Source organism: Bacillus rossius (assembly GCF_032445375.1).
Source record: "Bacillus rossius redtenbacheri isolate Brsri chromosome 4 unlocalized genomic scaffold, Brsri_v3 Brsri_v3_scf4_1, whole genome shotgun sequence".
NCBI lineage: Eukaryota > Metazoa > Arthropoda > Insecta > Phasmatodea > Bacillidae > Bacillus > Bacillus rossius.
Window position 1 is genome coordinate 27,605,228 of NW_026962010.1, and position 22,451 is coordinate 27,627,678.

General features: G+C 39.5%; 2 protein-coding genes across 3 annotated transcripts in view; one reads left to right on the top strand and one right to left on the bottom strand.

The window, feature by feature from the left end:
- Positions 1 to 22,451, top strand: part of LOC134541496 (periostin-like) — a 378,277-nt gene that overhangs the window by 46,801 nt on the left and 309,025 nt on the right. The window lies entirely within an intron of this gene.
- Positions 15,346 to 18,759, bottom strand: LOC134541538 (uncharacterized). Its single transcript, XM_063385053.1, has 2 exons — positions 18,724 to 18,759; positions 15,346 to 16,986 (listed from the first exon to the last, which is right to left on the bottom strand). The coding sequence occupies exon 2, from the start codon at positions 16,980 to 16,982 to the stop codon at positions 15,684 to 15,686; it is 1,299 nt and encodes a 432-aa protein (XP_063241123.1). The 5' UTR covers positions 16,983 to 16,986; positions 18,724 to 18,759; the 3' UTR covers positions 15,346 to 15,683.

A 22,451-nucleotide genomic window follows, 5' to 3' on the forward strand; every position in this document is an offset into this window, starting at 1 on the left:
TCGCATATCGAGGAAGTATCGTCCATACTTAAATAACTGCGGAAAGCTGGCTACATACAATAATTATTTGTTTAACTGTCATGTGTGTACTATTGAAAAATAAATGAATTATTTATATTTAAAAAGTATGTTTTATTTCTTGTATTCTGATTTCCAACTAAGCCTGTGTTTCCGCTACTGTATGTGTGATCATTCCGTTTCCTGTGTGTACTGTGTGTACGTCCCGTTTCCTGTGTGTACTGTGTGTACGTCCCGTTTCCTGTTTGTACTGTGTGTATGTTCCGTTTCCTGTGTGTACGTTCCCTTTCCTGTGTGTACTGTGTGTACATTAAGTTTTTTCCTGTGTGTACTATAACTTCCTTTAGTTTCCTGAGTGTACTGTGTGATCATTACATTTATTGCACGTTAATTGCATGTATTGCGCTTACATTGCGTGTTGTAGCGTCTCATGGTCCGGAGACACTTGGTCTATATGTATGGATGGCTTTGTACATGAACGGCTTATAAGTTATTCAGATTATCGAAAAATTAGACTTACATGTTAGGCTAATCGGTACTGTATTTCATTGGTTGGTCAGGTATATTGACCTGAGTTGTTTTTCGTAGAGTGAATGATTAATAAACTCTGCGAAAGATAATAGAAAAAATAATCTAAAATTTTTATCATATTTTGTTACAACTGTCACTGGTCAAGAATCGAAACAAGGACAGGAACTTATTTAATCAATTTGTAAGTTAATAATTGATTTTTTCGGTGAATTTTGGAATTTTTCCTGCATTTCTAGCTAAATAATTACATGATTTCAAGATGGCGCCTAAATTACAAGATTTTAAGCACATCAGTAATAATAAATTATTACTGCACTGTAGCGGGTTAAAATAAAACTAGCATGATGGTAAGACGAGTACACACACAAGATGGTGTTCTCCAGCAGACGAAAACAAGATGGTGGCAATGACCACTAGCAGGCGGTAGCTCCTGGTAGCATGTACTGAACATTAAAATGTCGGATCCATGATGGTCAAGGTCAAAGTCAAATATCAAGGTCAATGTCAAATTTTAAGGTCAAGGTCAAATTACAAGCTCAAGGTCAAATTTCAAGGTCATGGTCAAATTACAAAGTCAAGGTCAAATTTCAAGGTCAAGTTCAAATTTCAAGGCCAAGATCAAAGTTAAATGCCAACAGTTGAGGACAAAAGTGTGGTGACCAGAAAATTATACTAACATTAAAGTAGATGGGAAATACCGATTCAAGGACAGGCGCAGGAGCCTGGAGCCGACCGCCATCTTGGATGACGTCATCGGTGGCTATCTTGGATGACGTCATCGGTGGCTATCTTGGATGACATCATCTAATCCGTATGCTAATCCATGCTAATCTGTAAGCTTATATATGCTAATCCAGGCCAATCTATGCTAATCCATGCAAATCTATGCTAATCCGTATGCCAATCTAAGCTAAACCGTATGCCAATCTATGCTAATCTGTATGCCAATCTATGCCAATCTGTATGCTAATCCATGCTAATCCATCCACCATTTTGTACTTTTAGAAATTTCCACCAACTTCAAATCGTGATGTCACCATTGCACTTTTTGTCACGGCCGCCATCTTGGATTCGAATTTTTTTCGAACTTCACTTTTCGAAATTCGATGTAAACATCAGCCGCCATCTTGTTTCGTTTGCTGGTGGCCGCCATATTGTTATAGTCTGCTGGAGGTAGCCATCTTGTGACGTCATATAGTTCTGTTGGTCGCCACCAGGTAGCAGCAGGGATTATTTTATTTTTTTTCTTTAATTAAAATATATTCAGTGCCGAGGCTTGGATACGATCCATGGGACGTGAAAACGTCCAGGATGTCGAGGATAGAAAGCAGGCACCTTACCAACCAGACCACGAGACCAGTTGGGATATATTGGAATAAATAATCTATATATGCTATGTACTGACGGCAAGTTTATTATAAATGGGAGGAGAGGGGGTTTTTGCCTTCCTTAATGCATACCTAAGGCGCCACATTTGAAATTAAAATAATTATACAGCCGCCATCTTTAATTGCAGCACAGACTACCAGATGGCGCCAAATTCAAAAATTAGTTGCCATAGGCGCCGCCATCTTGGTTCTCAAGTTGGCTGGTAGATGTCGCTTGTATCACGCGCCGAATTAAAAAATTAGTTGCCATAGGCGCCGCCATCTTGGTTCTCAAGTTGGCTGGTAGGTGTCACTAGTATCGCGCGCCAAATTCAAAAATTAGTTGCCAGAGGCGCCTCCATCTTGGTTCTCAAGTTGGCTGGTAGATGTCACTAGTATCGCGCGCCAAATTGAAAAATTAGTTGTCAGAGGCGCCGCCATTTTGGTTCTCAAGTTGGCTGGTAGATGTCGCTAGTATCGCGCGCCAAATTCAAATATTAGTTGTCAGAGGCGCCGCCATCTTGGTTCTCAAGGTGGCTGGTAGATGGCACCACCGTGGCCATCTTTTAGTTAATATAATCTTTACCAGATGACGCCACCGTCGCCATCTTTAGTTCCTAGTGTTGCTACCAAAGCGTGCAACCGTCGCCAAGTTTAATTCTTAAAGTTACTGCCAGAGCGCGCCAAATTCAAATTTTAAAAAAACCTAGTTGGTAGATAGCGTCACTAGCAACCATCTTGGCCGGAGAGGTGTGGCATGCGTCAAAGTATACGTACCCTTATTGGCATCAGACTCACACACGAGAATTTTCATTGTCAAAGTCCCTGAATGTATGCTTATAGGGGATTACTCGTTTAACTGTATATACCTTTTAAGTAAATAACCTACGATTGTTATGAAGTCAGTCGAGACAAGTCGGGAACGAGTCGAGACAAGTCTAGACAGAGTAAGTCTAGACAGTCGAGACAAGTCGGGGGACAAGACGAGACAAGTCGGTAGCCTGTATTCACCAAGTTCTCCGTTGCCGGCATAGCCACCCAGGTATCTGAAGAGTCCTAATTAATATACTCGTACACATCCTACCTCTATGACTTCTACAAACAGACTGACCGTTCCTACTCCAAAAGGACATGTATATATATTACACCTACATACAAAAATAAATTAACCATCGCTGAAACAAATTTCATAACATTAATTACAATAAAAAAAGTCCGGTAAGATACTGTATTTTGTATATAATTTAATAAATGATGATAGAGTATTAATTTATAAAATATTGGTGTTTTGAATAGTGTTGTGTGGAGTCTCTCTCTCTCTCTCTTCTTCTCGTAGTGGCGGAAGACATCTCGAAGGTAGTGTTAGAATTTATGTATTAAAGCAATCACTATAGCTGAGGAGGTTAATAACTAATAGTTACAATTTTTTTTAAATACTCTGAATTTAAAACAATTTTTAATAAGAGGGACCATTAAATGGGTTTTTGAAATTAAAGCAAACAACGTAAATGTTAAACACATATTTATTTAACTCATATAACAAACAGCAAGGGATAAGAAAAATCACTGATTTAAAATAAGTAAACAATGATTAATAAAATTACATAATATTCACACACCACACATCATAGTGAAAAAGTCAACATAACCTATTGACATAAACCAGAGACTCATTACCTAAATATTAAGCATAACTACAAGTTACATAGAGTATAATAAACTCTAAAATACATAATAAAGAGAAAATTGATATAAAAAACATTACACTTTTCTCAATAGTTCCAGAAGTAATGAACGCACTGTACACGTACAATTTCAACAGTTCTTTCATCACTAGTGTTTTCTGTGGAACATACTTGAGTGCTGTCTTCACTGATCGGACCTAGATAACTGAGATCTCGGGTTCGACTCTTGCGAGATGTAGGAAGGCGAAGCTGACGCCTGCGTTTATGCTGGACTGCTACTGATCTGGTAGGTGCTGGCGATGTGGGACTCATCTAGGTACAGGCAGTCGATGTCTGTACTGACGAAGTCTGACCACATGCAGATGCTGGCGGTGACTGAATAGCTGGTAGGTTGAATGCATGTGCGAAAACCTCTTCAGGCGTTGCAGGGAGAACTGTATCGTCTCTCATCATATTCACACTACAATGTCCATAGCCCAGAGTGTTGATAACTTATAGGGGCATATCTAGAGGTCTTGGATTTATTGGATTTAAAACCTGTTTCACGTGAAACACAGCGTCACAACTCTCCGAAAAATGTTTGAAAACCCCGTCGATCCACTCACTATAATCAATAGTGTCTAGCCCAGGTGTTACACTGGAGTATATCCTGTTCGGTTGAAAGTTAGACATCTTGGTTAACTACTTCTGCTGTAGGTACTTACACCACTACAGTTTCAGCTCGACTGCCATCGCACGAGTCGAGGGTCGTATTTAAAAATATATGTATCACTTGGATAAATATGTCTGTTATGCAATTCCATAGAGTAGAGCATTTATTAGAACAGTCCATTGTTAAAATTATTTTCAGTTGTATGTTAGACTCTATGAGATGTTAATTGCCAATTCACTCTCGTTCATACAGTTAGATGTTAGATTCGCTCCTAGCATGAGATGCGATGTCCGTGCTGGTCTCCCCACAATTGATGGAGTTGATGGCCTCTCTGTAATTGATGTATGATGTGATTGACCAGATGCAATTGGCAGTAGTTTGACAGCATCTTTACTTACGATGGTTGGTGGTAACATTGGTTTCACGAGCAGGATGATTTGAGGTTACAACTCCAAAAACTTGACGCGATGACTCTATTGGTGAACGATCACGCGCCTTGCTGGCGGCCTCCAACATTCCAACATGGTGATCAACCATCCAAGCCCTAAGCATGCTCGCATTGTGTCTTGAGATCGGACCTGGACATCTATTATTATTATTGCACGTGTACAATTTATTTAATTCTTTCAATGATGGACAGTCATATTCTGCTTGTACATCTAATATTAGCACATGTTGCTTATATTAGTTAGTTAGCCACCGTTTCTGCTCTATTCCTACAACCAATACAGGTCCGGTCAGATGACTTGCCAATATGTTGGGTATTGAAGCATAAGGAAAGAGTCCGTGTTCCCACTTTAAACCATGAAAATTTCTAGTGAGCCAAGCATTTGTTTTTCGATGCTTCCTGGTGAGATAGCGCCATTCAAAAAGAGATTGAAAGTTACGTGTTATTACATTTCCTTCTACATCTGCAATGCTAAGTTCCTTGATAATAAATCCATACTGACTAGAGAAGCCTTGGAGGTTTACACATTTCGTCATGGTGGTCGAGACGAAACTAAGCCGGTAATGTACTGTCACGTCTTAGATAATAGACGACTCAATCTACCTGGTTGTAGCATGTCTCGATGATGTCCGGAGCCTTCTCGTCACAATCACTGGTCCAGTGATGACCGAAGATGCTGACCTCTAGTTGGAAGTAACCATCCTCGGTGATGTAGTGCACACGGCAGAATCCTGGCGTTACTTCCGCGTACTTTGCAGTTGGATCAAACAGCATTTGCTTGAATTTGTAGCAGCAGCTCTATACCCACACGACTATGTGTTGACTGCTTGTGTTTAGGGTGTTGACCACAATATATACTGCTAGGACCCCCCTCCAGGCCACGCACGTATACCGTTGCTTCCGTTGTAGTCCCCCTGCCTTGCTGGCGGCCTCCAACATTCCAACGCGGTGATCAACCATCCAAGCCCTAAGCATGCTCGCATTGTGTCTTGAGATCGGACCTGGACATCCAAGTTACATAGAGTATATGATATACTCTGAAATACATAATAAAGAGAAAATTGTTATAAATAACATTATACTTTGCTTAATAGTTCCAGAAGTAATGAATATACTCCTTGACCAGTGACAGGTGAAACTAAATGTTAAATATTGGTATTTAATATTATATTTTCCATTACCTATCGTGGAATTTATTAATCATTCACTCCACGAAAACAACTCAAGACAATATACGTGACCAACGAATTAAATACAGTACTGCTATGCCTTACATGAAAGTCTAATTTTTCGATAATCTGTATAATCTATAAATCGTTCATGTACAAAACCAAACATACAGGCCAATTGTCTATGGACCATGAGACCGAGTCATGACAATATCAGACGTATAGGCTAGTCATTTCCGAAACGCAGGACCTTCTTCGTCTTTAGATAATTTCAGTCATTGAGGCCATCATGAAATTTTTATACATACTAAAGGTCCAGGTGACCTTGAAAAATATTTTAGTAACACCAAGAGGTTTTGAACTAGTAAATATTCAGTCACTACATATTTTACTACGTGCAATCAACAAAAAGGAAGCACATATTGGAAGCACCATCAAAAAGGAAGCACATTTTGGAAGCACAATCAAAAAAGGCAGCACATTTGGAAGCACCATCAACGAAAAGCAGCACATTTTGGAAGCACAATCAAAAAAGGCAGGACATTTGGAAGCACCATCAACGAAAAGGCAACACATTTTGGAAGCACAATCAGTAAAGGCAGCACATTTGGAAGCACCATCAACAAAAAGGAAGCACATTTAGGAAGCACCATCAAAAAGGCAGCACATTTTGGAAACACAATCAAAAAAGGCAGCACATTTGGAAGCACCATCAACGAAAAGGCAGCACATTTTGGAAGCACAATCAAAAAAGGCAGCACATTTGGAAGCACCATCAACAAAAAGGAAGCACATTTTGGAAGCACAATCAAATAGGCAGCACATTGGGAAGCACTATCAACAAAAAGGAAGCACATTCTGGAAGCACCATCAAAAAGGCAGCACATTTTGGAAGCACAATGAAAAAGGCAGCACATTTGGAAGCACCATCAACAAAAAGGAAGCACATTTTGGAAGCACCATCAAAAAGTCATCACATTTGGAAACACAAGTTACGAGAACTAAGAAATTAGAATGCAAGAAATAAAAACATTAAATTTTTACTTCTAATATTTAATTTATTTCTTAACATTATACAAATACAAGTAAAATAAGTCATTATTGTATGTAGCCAGCTTTCCTCAGTTCTTTGAGTATGAAGGAAATTTCTTTTATGCACGAATAGTTTCCTGTACAAAGCGAGCCATGTAGAAGTCTTAGCCGGTCAACCAACAATTTTGGATCTTTCCACGATGAGTAATCAATCTCTTCTACCACCATCTCACTTGCTTGTTTATTATAAATACTTTTAATATCACAATCGTCCCAGTGTTATCAGATTTATTTATCATAACACGTCGTTTCCATCGTTTCGGTCTCAGGCCACCGCCACATTCTTCGATCATGTCAGCTTTAGGTGCTTCATCACCATCTATGCTTTTGTCAACAGCCTCAGAGTCACTGTAACAATAACTGTATAAGACATACTCTTCACCCAGATTACCGTATGAATTCGATATCGATGATGTCGAAGTGTCATTATCGTCTTCATGCTTCCTTTTTAGGAGTCCATCATTTTTACAAAGTAAGAAAGATCTACTTGATTTCGGCTGAAATGTATTCTCACTTATCACATTAAGGATTCTTCCATTGTCTTCATTCTTCCATAAATCATCATCGTCCTTCAATTTAAGTTCTTCGTCGAGATCGGAAGAGCCACGAATATAATCTCTCCCAAGACAAGGAAAATTTTTGTCGTAATGCGGATCACTATTCCTTAGTCTAGTAGATCCATCGTTGTCCTCTAGCTTGTACGCAGGCTTGACGTTACAAGTTCTGTCATGTCTTTTTAACCTCTCTCTCTCCACGTAAACGACTTGCTACATCGAACGCAACTTATCATTTTGCGTAGTGGATTTTTAACACAGTCATTCTTCTCGTGTTGTCTTCCATTCTTTCTCAAGATAAATTCTTTGCTGCAAAACTTACACCTGTGTCCTTTCGATACAGCGACAGACACCGACTCTGGATTCATATTAGTTACTGTGACTAATGTTATATACAAACAGACTGTTTTCCAATTGGAACCATTACTTAAATATAATTTTTTTAAATATTTCTTCAGCGAGAGTTAATTTATCTCATGCAAAGGTACTTGTTGTAAGTAGTTCTTCTTTTCAACAACAGATGACACCACGTGTTGCTTGCAGGTAAATATTATTTATTTCTTTCATGCGAGATGCAGGATGCTCACTAACGATCGCAATAGAGGGATGGCTTCGCTAGACTCCAAGGAGAAGGAAGTTTGTTCTTCCAGTTAGTGTTTCTCAGATTTCTCAAGGCATATTATTATTTGACTGAATAATGATTTTTTTTTTTAAATTCCACCTGATATAAATAAAATAGGAGCACTCAGAGAAAACCATAAGGGAGAAGACGTCGTTTATAAACATCATAAATTATCAATTTTTTAAAAAAAAGTTCAAATTGAATCCTTCTTAAGCAAAGGGTTCACAAGTCAGCTTGTGACCTCTTTGCTTAAGCAACATGAGAGTTTTAGGACAAGTCAGCTTGTGAACTCTTTGCTTAAGCAACATGAGAGTTCTCGCACAAGTCAGCTTGTGAACTCTTTGTTGAAGCAACAAGAGAGTGATGAAGCACCTAAAGCTGACATGATCGAAGAATGTGGCGGTGGCCTGAGACCGAAACGATGGAAACGACGTGTTATGATAAATAAATCTGATAATACTTATTATGATCACTGGGACGATTGTGATATTAAAAGTATTTATAATAAACAAGCAAGTAAGATGGTGGTAGAAGAGATTGATTTCTCATCGTGGAAAGATCCAAACTTATTGGTTGACCGGCTAAGACTTCTACATGGCTCGCTTAGTGCAGGAAACAATTCGTGCATAAAAGAAATTTCCTTCATACTCAAAGAACTGAGGAAAGCTGGCTACATACAATAATGGCTTATTTTACTTGTATTTGTATAATGTTAAGAAATAAATTAAATATTAGAAGTAAAAATGTAATGTTTTTATTTCTTGCATTCTGATTTCTAATTAAGACTTAGTTCTCGTAACTTGTGTTTCCAAATGTGCTGCCTTTTAGATGGTGCTTCCAAATGTGCTGCCTTTTTTTATTGTGCTTCCAAAATGTGCTGCCTTTTTGAGGGTGCTTCCAAAATGTGCTTCCTTTTTGTTGATGGTGCTTCCAAATGTGCTGCCTTTTATGATTGTGCTTTCAAAATATGCTGCCTTTTCGTTGATGGTGCTTCCAAATGTGCTGCCTTTTTTATTTGTGCTTCCAAAATGTGCTGCTTTTTCGCTGATGGAGCTTCCAAATGTGCTGCCTTTTTTGATTGTGCTTCCAAAATGTGCTGACTTTTTGATGGTGCTTCCCAAATGTGCTTCCTTTTTGTTGATTTCGCGTAGTAAAATATGAAGTGACTGAATATTTACTAGTTCAAAACCTCTTGGTGTTTCTAAAATATTTTTCAAGGTCACTTGGACCTTTAGTATGCATCAAAATTTCATGATGGCCTTAATGACTGAAATTATCTAAAGACGAAGAAGGTCCTGCGGTTCGGAAATGACTAGCCTATACGTCTGATATTGTCATGACTCGGTCTCATGGTCCATAGAGAATTGGCCTGTATGTTTGGCTTTGTACATGAACGATTTATAGGTTATTCAGATTATCGAAAAATTAGACTTTCATGTAAGGTATAGCAGTACTGTATTTAATTCGTTGGTCACGTATATTGTCTTGAGTTGTTTTTCGTAGAGTGAATGATTAATAAATTCCACGAAAGTAATAGAAAATAAAATATTAAATATATTTAATATTTAGTTACTCCTGTCACTAGTTAGCAGTACATTCATTTTTCTGGAACTATTAAGCAAAGTATAATGTTATTTATATCAATTTTCTCTTTATTATGTATTTCAGAGTATATCATATACTCTATGTAACTTGGATGTCCAGGTCCGATCTCAAGACACAATGCGAGCATGCTTAGGGCTTGGATGGTTGATCACCGCGTTGGAATGTTGGAGGCCGCCAGCAAGGCGGGGGGACTACAACGGAAGCAACGGTACACGTGAGTGGCCTGGTGGGGGGTCCTAGTAGTTTAGATTGAGGTCAACACCCTAGACACAAGCAGTCAACACATAGTCGTGTGGGTATAGAGCTGCTGCTACAAATTCAAGCAAATGCTGTTTGATCCAACTGCAAAGTACGCGGAAGTAACGCCAGGATTCTGCCGTGTGCACTACATCACCGAGGATGGTTACTTCCAACTAGAGGTCAGCAACTTCGGTCATCACTGACCAGTGATTGTGACGAGGAGGCTTCGGACATCATCGAGACATCCTGCAACAAGGTAGATTGTGTCGTCTATTATCTAAGACCTGACAATACATTACCAGCTTAGTCTCGTCTCGATCACCATGACGAAATGTGTAAACCTCCAAGGATTCTCTAGTCAGTATGGATTTATTATCAAGGAACTTAGCATTGCAGATGTAGAAGGAAATGTAATAACACATAACTTTCAACCTCTATTTGAATGGCGATATCTCACCAGGAAGCATCAAAAAACAAATGCTTGGCACACTAGAAATTTTCATGGTTTAAAGTGGGAACACGGACTCTTTCCTTATGCTTCAATACCCAACATATTGGCAAGTCATCTGACCGGACCTGTATTGGTTGTAGGAATAGAGCAGAAACGGTGGCTAACTAACTAATATAAGCAACATGTGCTAATATTAGATGTACAAGCAGAATATGACTGTCCATCATTGAAAGAATTAAATAAATTGTACACGTGCAATAATAATAATAGATGTCCAGGTCCGATCTCAAGACACAATGCGAGCATGCTTAGGGCTTGGATGGTTGATCACCGTGTTGGAATGTTGGAGGCCGCCAGCAAGGCGCGTGATCGTTCACCAATAGAGTCATCGCGTTAAGTTTTTGGAGACGTAACCTCAAATCATCCTGCTCGTGAAACCAATGTTACCACCAACCATCGTTAGTAAAGATGCTGTCAAACTACTGCCAATTGCATCTGGTCAATCACATCATACATCAATTACAGAGAGGCCATCACCTCCATCAATTGTAAGGGGGAAACCAGCACGGACATCGCATCTCATGCTAGGAGCGAATCTAACATCTAACTGTATGAACGGGAGTGAATTGGCAATTAACATCTCATAGAGTCTAACATACAACTGAAAATAATTTTAACAATGGACTGTTCTAATAAATGCTCTACTCTATGGAATTGCATAACAGACATATTTATCCAAGTGATACATATATTTTTAAATACGAACCTCGACTCGTGCGATGGCAGTCGAGCTGAAACTGTGGTGGTGTAAGTACCTACAGCAGAATTAGTTAACCAAGATGTCTAATTTTCAACCGAACAGGATATACTCCAGTGGAACACCTGGGCCAGGCACTGTTGATTATAGTGAGTGGATCGACAGGGTTTTAAAACATTTTTCGGAGAGTTGTGATGCTGTGTTTCACGTGAAACAGGTTTTAAACCCAGGACCTCTAGATATGCCCCTAGAAGTTATTAACTGTCTGTGCTATGGACATTGTAGTGTAAATATGATGAGAGAAGATACAGTTCTCCCTGCAACGCCTGAAGAGGTTTTCGCACTTGCATTCAACCTACCAGCTATTCAGTCACCGCCAGCATCTGCATGTGGTCAGACTTCGTCAGTACAGACATCGACTGCCTGTACCCAGGTGAGTCCCACATCGCCAGCATCTACCAGATCAGTAGCAGTCCAGCATAAACGCAGGCGTCAGCTTCGCCTTCCTACATCTCGCAAGAGTCGAACCCGAGATCTCAGTTATCTAGGTCCGATCAGTGAAGACAGCACTCAAGTATGTTCCACAGAAAACACTAGTGATGAAAGAACTATTGAAATTGCTCGTGTACAGTGCGTTCATTACTTCTGGAACTATTGAGCAAAGTATAATGTTATTTATATCAATTTTCTCTTTATTATGTATTTCAGAGTATATTATACTCTATGTAACTTGTAGTTATGCTTAATATTTAGGTATTGAATCTCTGGTTTATGTAAATAGGTTATGTTGACTTTTTCACTATGATGTGTGGTGTGAGAATATTATGTAATTTTATTACTCATTGTTTACTTCTTTTAAATCAGTGATTTTTCTTATATCTTGCTGTTTGTAATAAGAGTTAAATAAAATTTTGTTTAACATTTACGTTGTTTGCTTTAATTTCAAAAACCCATTTAATGGTCCCTTTTATTAAAAATTGTTTTAAATTGAGAGTATTTAAAAAAATTGTAACTATTAGTTATTAACCTCCTCAGCTATAGTATTGCTTTAATACATAAATACTAACACTACCTTCGAGATGTCTTCCGCCACTACGAAAAGAAGAAAGAGGGAGAGAGACTCCACACAACACTATTCAAAACACCAATATTTTATAAATAATTACTCTATCATCATTTATTAAATTATATACAAAATACAGTATCTAACCGGACTTTTTTTTTATTGTAATTAAAGTTGGGAAATTTGTTTCAGCGATGGTTAATTTATTTTTGTATGTGGGTGTAATATATATACATGTCCTTTTGGAGTAGGTGCGATTAGTCTGTTTGTAGAAGTCATAGAGATAGGATGTGTACGAGTATATTAATTAGGACTCGTCAGATACCCGGGTGGCTGTGACAGCAACGGAGAACTTGGTGAATACAGGCTACCGACTTGTCTCGTCTTGTCCCCCGACTTGTCTCGACTGTCTAGACTTACTCTGTCTAGACTTGTCTCGACTCGTTCCCGACTTGTCTCGACTGACTACATAACAATCGTAGGTTATTTACTTAAAAGGTATATACAGTTAAACGAGTAATCCCCTATAAGCATACATTCAGGGACTTTGACAATGAAAATTCTCGTGTGTGAGTCTGATGCCAATAAGAGTACGTATACTTTGACGCATGCCACACCTCTCCGGCCAAGATGGTTCCTAGTGACGCTATCTACCAGCTAGGTTTTTTTTTAATTTGAATTGGGCTCGCTCTGGAAGTAACTTTAAGAATTAAATATGACGACGGTGGCACACTCTGGTAGCAACACTAGGAACTAAAGATGGCGACGGTGGCGTCATCTGGTATCGATTATATGAACTAAAAGATGGCCACGGTGGCGCCATATACCAGCCAACTTGACAACCAAGATGGTGGCGCCTCTGACAACTAATATTTGAATTTGGCGCGCGATACTAGCGACATCTACCAGCCAACTTGAGAACCAAGATGGCGGCGCCTCTGGCAACTAATTTTTGAATTTGGTGCGCGATACTAGCGACATCTACCAGCCAACTTGAGAACCAAGATGGCGGCGCCTATGGCAAACAATTTTTGAATTTGGCGCCATCTGGTAGTCTGTGCTGGAATTAAAGATGGCGGCTGTATAATAATATTAATTTCAAATGTGGTGCCTTAGGTATGCATTAAGGAAGGCAAAAAACCCTTCCCCTCCCATTTATCATAAACTTGCCGTCAGTACGTAGCATATATATATTATTTATTCCACTATATCCCAACTGGTCACATGGTCTGGTTGGTAAGGTGCCTGCTTTCTAACCTCGACATCCTGGACATTTTCACATCCCATGGATTGAATCCCAGCCTCGGCACTGAATATATTTTAATTAAAGAAAAAAAATAAAATAATCCCTGCTGCTACCTGGTGGCGACCAACAGAACTATATGACGTCACAAGATGGCTGCCTCCAGCAGACTTAAACATGATGGCGGCCACCAGCAGACGAAACAAGATGGTGGCCACCAGCAGACGAAACAAGATGGCGGCTGATGTTTACATCGAATTTCGAAAAAAAAATCCGAATCCAATATGGCGGCCGTGACAAAAAGTTCAACGATGATGTCATGATTCGAAGTTGGTGGAAATTTCTAGAAGTACAAAATGGTGGATGGATTAGCATGGATTAGCATAGATTGGCATACAGATAGGTATACAGATTAGCATAGATTGGCATGGATTGGCATACGAATTAGCATAGATTGGCATGGATTATCATAGATTGGCATGGATTAGCATAGATAAGCATACAGATTAGCATGGATTAGCATACGGATTAGATGACATCATCCAAGATATCGGTCGGCTCCTGACTCCTGCGCCTGTCCTTGAATCGATATTTTCCATCTTCTATGGTATCAGCACTCTCTAGCAGATGTAAACAAGATGGTGGTCTCCAGCGGACGAAGACAAGATGGTGGACATGACATCATAATAGTTGACGATATATACCTTGTTATTGGTGGTGGTCAGTCTGTAGGTAGCTTCTGTGGAGGAAGGATCTGATTTTGATTTTTGCTCTTGCCGGTTTCTTTTCAAGGACGAGAATCCATCTAATCAATCAGTATTCTAATAAGTTAATTTTTTGATGAATTTTGAATTTATTCCCGAATTTCTAGCTAAATAATTACACATTTCCAAGATGGCGTCCAAATGACAAGATGGCGGATGTCACAGTAATAATAAATGATTACTGCACTCTAGCGGGTAAGAATTAAACTAACATGGCGTCAGCGCACTCTAGCCGACGATACAATGATGATGGCTTCCAGCAAACTAAGACAAGATGGTGGACATGACGACATACTACCTGATGTATATATATACTTTGACATAAGTGGTGGGGGTCAGTCTGCCAGGAGCCAATGTGAGGGAAGGATCGGTCGCCATTTTTTTTTTTGCCCTCACTGGGTTCGTACCGAGGACTCCGAGCTCCGTGCCGCAAATGTTTGTTTTTTAATTTTTTTTATTAAAATTTTATTAATTGAATTTATTTTTAAATTTTAAATTTTTTTATTAAAGTCGGATAATAAATAAAAAAGTTAAAGATGGCGGACGTAACGGAAATTGCAACTGTGACGTCATAATTCAAAATGGCTGCCATGGCATCCTAATTTTCAAGGTCATGGCGGCTTAACGGCAGCTAGCTCTTAGGAGTTTTAAGCTACTTTTATGAATTTTCGTTTTTTCTAAGGCAAAACGACTTTTGAGGATTTTTGAAATCCTAATTTTTGAATTGAGGAATTTGTTGAGAATTTCTGGCGGGATTTTTTTTCCACAAAAAATTGAAATTTTGGCGAATTTTGAGGAATTTTGGGCAATATTTGGAAAATTTTGACAAGTTTTGAAGGTCAAAGGTCAAGATCAAGGTCAAAGGTCAATGTCACGACCATCCAAGATGGCCGTCGTGACATCAAAGATGGCGGTCGACACCACCGGCCGCACACCACAGCCTGAAGCCTTATCTTGTAGCCCCTATTATATAGTACTTTGAAACATTTTAAAATTTCGAATAATTGCAAATTATATTGTATAATATAAACGTATTTGTTATAAGTACATTTCATTACACATATGACAACAAAGCATGTGCATTTTTCTTTCAAAAACATATATGCGAACCCATATATACCTGGGGTAATAGTTTGTTGTATCTCAAAAATACATTAAATATGTGGCAGCATTTTATGGAGCTATCCTATTTCATGCATGATCAGGGTAGAATCTAATGTATTGTTATTAATTTCCTGGTAAATGTTTTAAATAACATGCAACCAAACTGGCACAAACTGCAATGGAAACAATTTTAGAGACTATAATTTTTTTTAAAGATTGTTGGTTATTAACACTTCATTTCATCATTGGTAATTTTGCACCGGCAATGAATTTATCATTTAGGTGATACAAAATCAAATAACGCTGTGGAATCAGGCATCACTGGGGGTTCTCGTTGGACGAGAACTGCAGCATGACCAGCACGTACGACATCATGGAGGCCAGCAGAGAAGCTATCAGCGGCCAGTCGAGGACAAACACATCAGCAGCATTGAAGGTGAACTGTTCCTCCGACACCTGCTGCGCGAAGTCCCCTAAGACGGCGCTCACTGCTCCACTGACGCGCTGCAGAGCGGAGTGCTGCAGGATGGCGTGCGTGGCCCTGGCCTGGCGCGTGGTGCCGGAGCACACGGCGATGACAGCCACCATCTGAGCGGTCTGCAGCGTGAACCACGTCACCGAGCTGGCCAGGAAGGCGGTGGTGTTGTAGGCCGAGTAGTACGACGGCCTGAACAGTCCTACCAGGATGTTGTGCACGAAGGTTGTCATCAGCATGAACGCTGAGATCAAGTTGAAGAAAAGAGGCGTGCCGTGCACAGAGTTCAGGAGATCTATTATTCTTCGCAATGCGTTATGAACAACCTTCAGAGAGTGCAGTATTTTAACTCTTCTTTCGTGGTCATAGCCAGACAAGTCTGGCTGGAAATACTCGTCAACCGCATTCCTCGGCCGGATATTGCTTTGCCACAGTGAATTATCTCCAGTATGTTCGGTTTGTGTTGAGTATGTTTCGGGCATTGCATATGACATTAGTTCGTTGTCTAGAACTTCGCGAAGTTGATCGTTAACAAATTCCAACCTTTGCTTTACGAAGAGTGTCATGTTGATGAAATACGTGGTCATGAAGTAGGTAATGAACTCTCTTATATGGCTAGTGCAACTTATTACGTGTCCCCAGGCAGTGAGATTCTGGCACACCTGATGTATGACGCAGCTAAAAAATAATCCTGCGAATGTGGAAATGAACAAGAAACTAATACGTTTTGACGAGTTCTTGTAACATTCTTGTATATTGATTAGTACAACTTGGTCCACTTTAACCAACGTCTGCAGGATCTCTTGCCTGGCATTGTGGTTGAAGTACATTGAAGCTATGGCCACTAGGCTGGCAATGGTTGAAGCGTGCACTATGGCTATGTAGGAAATGGTGAAAGTCGCCGTGAAGTGTGAATGGGAAAACTGAAGGAAGTCGAGTATGACTCTGACGTGAACAAGTGCAAGTACGGTCGTGATGAAGGTGGCGTAGACAGTCGCTGGAGTGGACCTCTGGAGCGAGACCATCGTGCCTCCTGCACGCGTCGCCACTGACGTCACCTGGAATGCCTCCAGGCCGAGGGCCCTCAGAGCAGTCTGCAGCGGCTCCAGGCACGAGGGGAACCCGACCTCTGCACCCGCCATCCACCTGGGAGCAGCACGACAGTGTCCTTGCGGCCTTCACCCAGTTCAATATTAACGTTCTTACGAATTTGCGAGAGTTAGAATGCTCCACCAAGAAGATCCTTACATTATAAAACTAAGTTATTTTAAGCTCAACATATAAAGATAAATAAAAAAAGGCCGCTTTTTGAGAATTGACAATGTAATAGAGTTGTAAAAAGGACTAAGTGGTACACCTATAAATATTATGTTTCTTTTTCACTGGTCTCATAAAAGTAATTTTGAAACACTTATAAGTGCACAACAATTATTTTGTGTGAGAGCTGTCATTGTTAAATGGGCCGTTTGGCACGATACTTCGGTCAATTGTCATCAAAGACTTACTGGAGGCAGGTATTAGAGGAATTAAATATTCTTTTAGTAGGTACTTTTCACCAAATTTATTGGTTGTAATTTTTTTAGAAGGACAGTTATTGATTGTATCAGTCAGTATATTAATAGTTTTTTTTATTATGAGTTATTAATTTTTCCCCAATTTATAGCTAAATAATTACGAATTTATCAAGTTAGCGACTAAGGTTACTGACAAGATGGCGGATGACTCATTAATAATATATTATTACTGCCTTTTTGTGGGTAAAAATTTAACTAACATTGTGGCAGTGCACTTAGCAGACGAAAACAAGATGTTGGCCTCCATCAGATGAAAACAAGTTGTTAGACATGACGATTATTAGTTGGTAATATATATACCTTGTCATTAGTGATGGGAGGTCAGTCTGCTGATGGCTTCTGTGGAGGAAGGATCGTTCGCTATTTTTTATTTTTTTATTTTAGTTTTTGTTCTCATTAAATTTGAACCAAGGACTCCGACTTTTATGATTTAATTGCGTTTTTAAAATCATATTTTACTTTATTTTCATTAATTAAATTTTTATTTATTTTTAAGTCTTTTCCTATTAATTCTGATAATAATTATGGTTTTTTTTATGGCAGTCGTAGAAAAATTTGAACGGTATATTTTAAATAAGATTTTATTAAAATTTAATTAATTTATTTTTATAACTTTTAAATTTTTTCCCGATTTTCTAGCATAAAAATTATGGATTTTCAAAACGGTGGCTCTAATGAAAATTGCGATGGTGTAGTCTTTATTATAAATGGCGGAATTTCTTAAGAAAATATGGTGGAAAAACAAAATAGAGGAAAGGTCTAGAAAAAAAGGCAAAACCTTCTAGAAAACAAAATGGCGGAATCTAAGATTAAAGATCCAAGATGGCAGATCAAAAATTGCAGTCATGGTCGAGGTCAAAGGTAAATGTCATGGTCATCTAAGATGGCTTCCGTGACTTCACAATCCAAGATGGCGGTCGTGCACCTGGCACCTCACCCTGAGCCTGGGCCAACTCTGGCTATTATATACTACTAACCATAAATAATATTTCTGTTTGTGAACCCAACAACAATTTTACACAGTAGGTGTAATATAGTGCATTGAATATAAATACAGATATTTGCATGTATTAACGTATTGTTTAAAGCGCCATGATTTAATTTCCGGCAACCAAATCAGCTTTATTTTCTTATTTTCTAATTTGGTGCTTACTTAGTTTAGTTGACTATATATTTGACTTAGTGTGTTGATACATTACCCAGAACGTTCCCCAAACGACGAAACTACTTATTTATGCTAACTGACTGCCTGCCCGTCTGGAAGCAAGCCGTGGGAGCTTCCTGCCGCCACCGTGTGGAAGTCACTCACAGGCTTCGAGCCTTGCTTCTGGTGCCCTTGCAAGATCGTCAACTCCTTCTGTCCCTGGGCGGTCACAACAGTTCACTTCATTGAGCTGTGGAACACTGAAACATTGATGTAAGAAAAATTGCTTTTTTTGCGAATGTGGCAATTCAAGAAGATCGGTGAAGTTTATAGAGTGCATTGCTGTAAAATACGTCTAAGCACTGTGTGGATTTAGCATTTTGCTCAGAAACTTCTAGGAAAATGCAGTTTTATACTCTTAAACTATTTCGAAAACCATATATTGCAGGCATTATAACAGTACCTTGGTTATGTAAAATAATCTAATAAAGACTTAGGTGCGTGCTGAGTTTATATAAGCATTCAGAGATTGAGATACCCGTTAAAAAACCTAACTTACTAATAAGTGGATCGGAGTCTTTATATTGACCAGGATTATTCACAAAATAAACTATAAAAAAGAAAAATTTGTATACAATGTACTATATATTTTTCTGGTTTCTTATCTTGGTTTTCATATGAAATTACAGTAACTAATCAACATTTCCATGTAGGTGGCTAAAAAATAAAGGGCCCTTTGTTTATAATGTATTTATTATAACATGGATTTATCAATTATCATTTTAAAAATGTAATAAGCCCAAACGTTTTCAGTGCTTTGTTAATAAAATAAAAGAACTAAAAGTTGTTGCTTCCCTAAAACATTGAAGTTCAGCAGAAGTGCAGGAAGTAGCGTATTGAGGAGGCATCCTCAGGAATGAAAGCGAATTTTACGGGAATCCTTTAAAATGAAGGAAACTTGTGAAAACATTGGTTGAAAAATTATAAGCAGTAGAAACTTGAAACGTGAAGAAGTAGAAACGTGGAAACATTTAACCCACTGCATAACAAATAATGCAGCGAATTAACATCAAATGAAATGAACACGAACCGACACAAGGTTGTTACGTTAAAAAGGAGGCGGGGGGTGGTTAGAAGTTTAGAAACGTAGGTCGAACTACAAAAGGTGGGTAGAGAATGCGTTTCGTTACTACATGCCGACGAGAAGATGTCGCACAGGAGCATCCGTGCTCCGGGGCGTGGCACAACACAAGTAATATAATAAGCGATACAAGCAACTGAACTACATTTCGAAAGAGAATAATAATTTGGAAACTATCCCATGTACTTTAGCGACTACATGCCTTATTAAAAACTGGCACTAACGCAAGTGAAGAAGAACTCAGACGAACAGGATGTTACGTCTGTTCAGGACGGAGGTGCGCAAGAGACTCTATGGCGTCGCGGCGAGAGCCGAGGGACGCGGGAAACCTCGTGAATCAGTGCGCGGGGAGCCGAAAGTAGTGCGAGAGGTCGAGTTAGGTCAAACATGGGAGTATTCGGTCAAGGAGGGGGGGGGGAGGATAGAAATCAAACTCCACAAGAAGTAGTCCGCGAAAGGCTAAAAGTGGGAAGGTCAGGACGCTGCCGAGTTGCGAAAAGTATTTAGGCTTGGAGTACGTGGAAAGATTTTGGCGCGAGCGAAGCACCGCGCTAGAAGGAAGGTGGGGAGAGGCTGTTAGAATGGCGTGTTGCGCTCTGGCACGGGTTACAGGAAATACTGCGAACAAATCAAGAACACTGCCGCTTGGTGACAGGATGCTGCAGATGCCGAGCCGAAAGGCTTGAGAAAACTATATAAAAATCTTAAAATAATAATTCTTAAATAATAACTTAAATATCCAAACAATAAAGTGTTATAAATTACCTAGAAGTGGCGCACCAGTGGCCGAAGGGCTGGCTCGTGAACCTGCACGCCCTGTCAGCTGCGACCCTGTCAGCCGAGAGCTCCGCTAGTCACTCCTGGCGGGTTCATCGACGAGTCGCGGGAGTGCTTTATCGACGCGCCCTCGCTCTAGCACTCCAGGCCACTTCCGTGGCACTGCTCTTAAGTATTGCTCGCTTCGGCACTTTCACAAAGTAGCACGTCATTCAACATTACTCACCAGTCATTAAGATTCTTATATTTTTGTGGAAAGTATGTCTTATTGTTTGCGGGTTATTCTGTCACCCTTAAACAAATTCCAGTTACGTTTTAGCTGTATTGTTTTAATTTGTTTGGTAGATAACCACTTTAACTGGAGTTATATTGAAGGCTTCCATGAGCTTCATAGGAAAGTGTCAACAGGAGAAGTACTTTCACGTGAACCTTCAACTGCGTGTAACACAATCCTTAAAAATTAATAAAATAATTTGAGCTGAGTAAACAGTGTTCAAAAGGGTATTCTAATTAATTATAGCCAAGGATAGATGCAAAGGTTAAAGTAGCAAGTATTTAAATTAACTCATTTCGTTTAATCCTGGGCAAAAGCCTCATGTAAATCCTCATATAATTACATCCTTCTTTCACATATAAATTAATACTGATTAACTAATTAATACTGATAGCAAGAAAAACACTAGTACAAATGCCACGGCATTATACGTGAACGTAATTCTATATTTACTTTAGACAAATAGAATTGAATACTTGATAGAAAACTTGATAGATAGAATACTTTATAATAATATTAAACGTTAACACACAGGGACCATGAATGTCGTTAGCACTGACAAATGCCTCATTAGACAATACAAAACCCGTAAATGAACAAGCAGGCGACCGCGGCCTAACCTACACTAGGCAGTATGAAACTTACTTTAAAGCATGACATCAAAAGAAAACCCACAAATTAACACATTAAATACATTACGTAAAAGCGTAAGACAAGTCCTAATGAAGAGTGAAGACATGACGGGGAGAAACGTCAAACAAACTACACGTAGCAAAGAGAGCAATTAATCCAAAAAGAATAGGGTAAAATAAATGCCAAATAGAATTTAGAAGGTGACGGCCGAATAAAGAATTTAGAGTTTAGCTATGGCCAGTTACCAATTACATGACTGTAAGGATCACCACCTTACAAACACTTACGTGCATTCTCCCCGCTGTCACACTCTCTCCTAATCAACTATCTGACCTACATGCTTAAATCAGCGCATAACCAGCATCGACTGGTTATCACGACCAATCTACCTGAGTGCTAACAAACAAGAAGAGCCTTCAAGGCAATGCATGCAGTTTTAAGTAAAACAGAGGGCGCCACACGCATGCGCGGACCCCTCAAGAGGGGAAGTCAAGCACAGCACATGACGCAGGGGGGGGGGGGAAAGGAGGAAGGGGAGGAGTGCCAAAGCCCGCCGCGCGGCGCGAAGTTCAATCACAGCGCACCGACCACTTCACTATTTTGATACCAGTGGCGTCTCGTCAGGGCAAGCAAGGCAAGCAGTGCTTGCCCAGGCAGTTTCCAGACATTGTATTTTTTGAATAAATATTTTATTCAGAATAGTATTTTACTTTGGCTCGTGCAGTTAGGTGTATGTATTTTTTACACTATCTTCTTGGGACCCAATACTGTGCGCTGTGCGCTATAAAAAAAGAACTCGTTGACACAAAAACATGCTGTTTTAGAAGCGTTGCTAGGTTTAGAAGCGCTGGTAGGATCGCTTTCAGCAGGAAGGCTGCCGCAGTAGTTTCCTTTCGGAAGGGGGGTGGCATGGTACAAAGGTTCAGGGAGGGGATTGGCTGGAAAAATACGCGGTAGAAGCTACGAAGGTAACGCTTTCTTGCCGAACTGGAGCGAACATGGCCGAAGCAGACGGTGGAATTTTTCCGCCGACTGGTTCGGCTATGTCCGGTACAGTTCGGCACGGCA

Bases quoted from the DNA above. Each gene is read 5' to 3' on its own strand.
- LOC134541538 (XM_063385053.1), bottom strand. From the start codon at position 16,982: ATGGCGGGTGCAGAGGTCGGGTTCCCCTCGTGCCTGGAGCCGCTGCAG.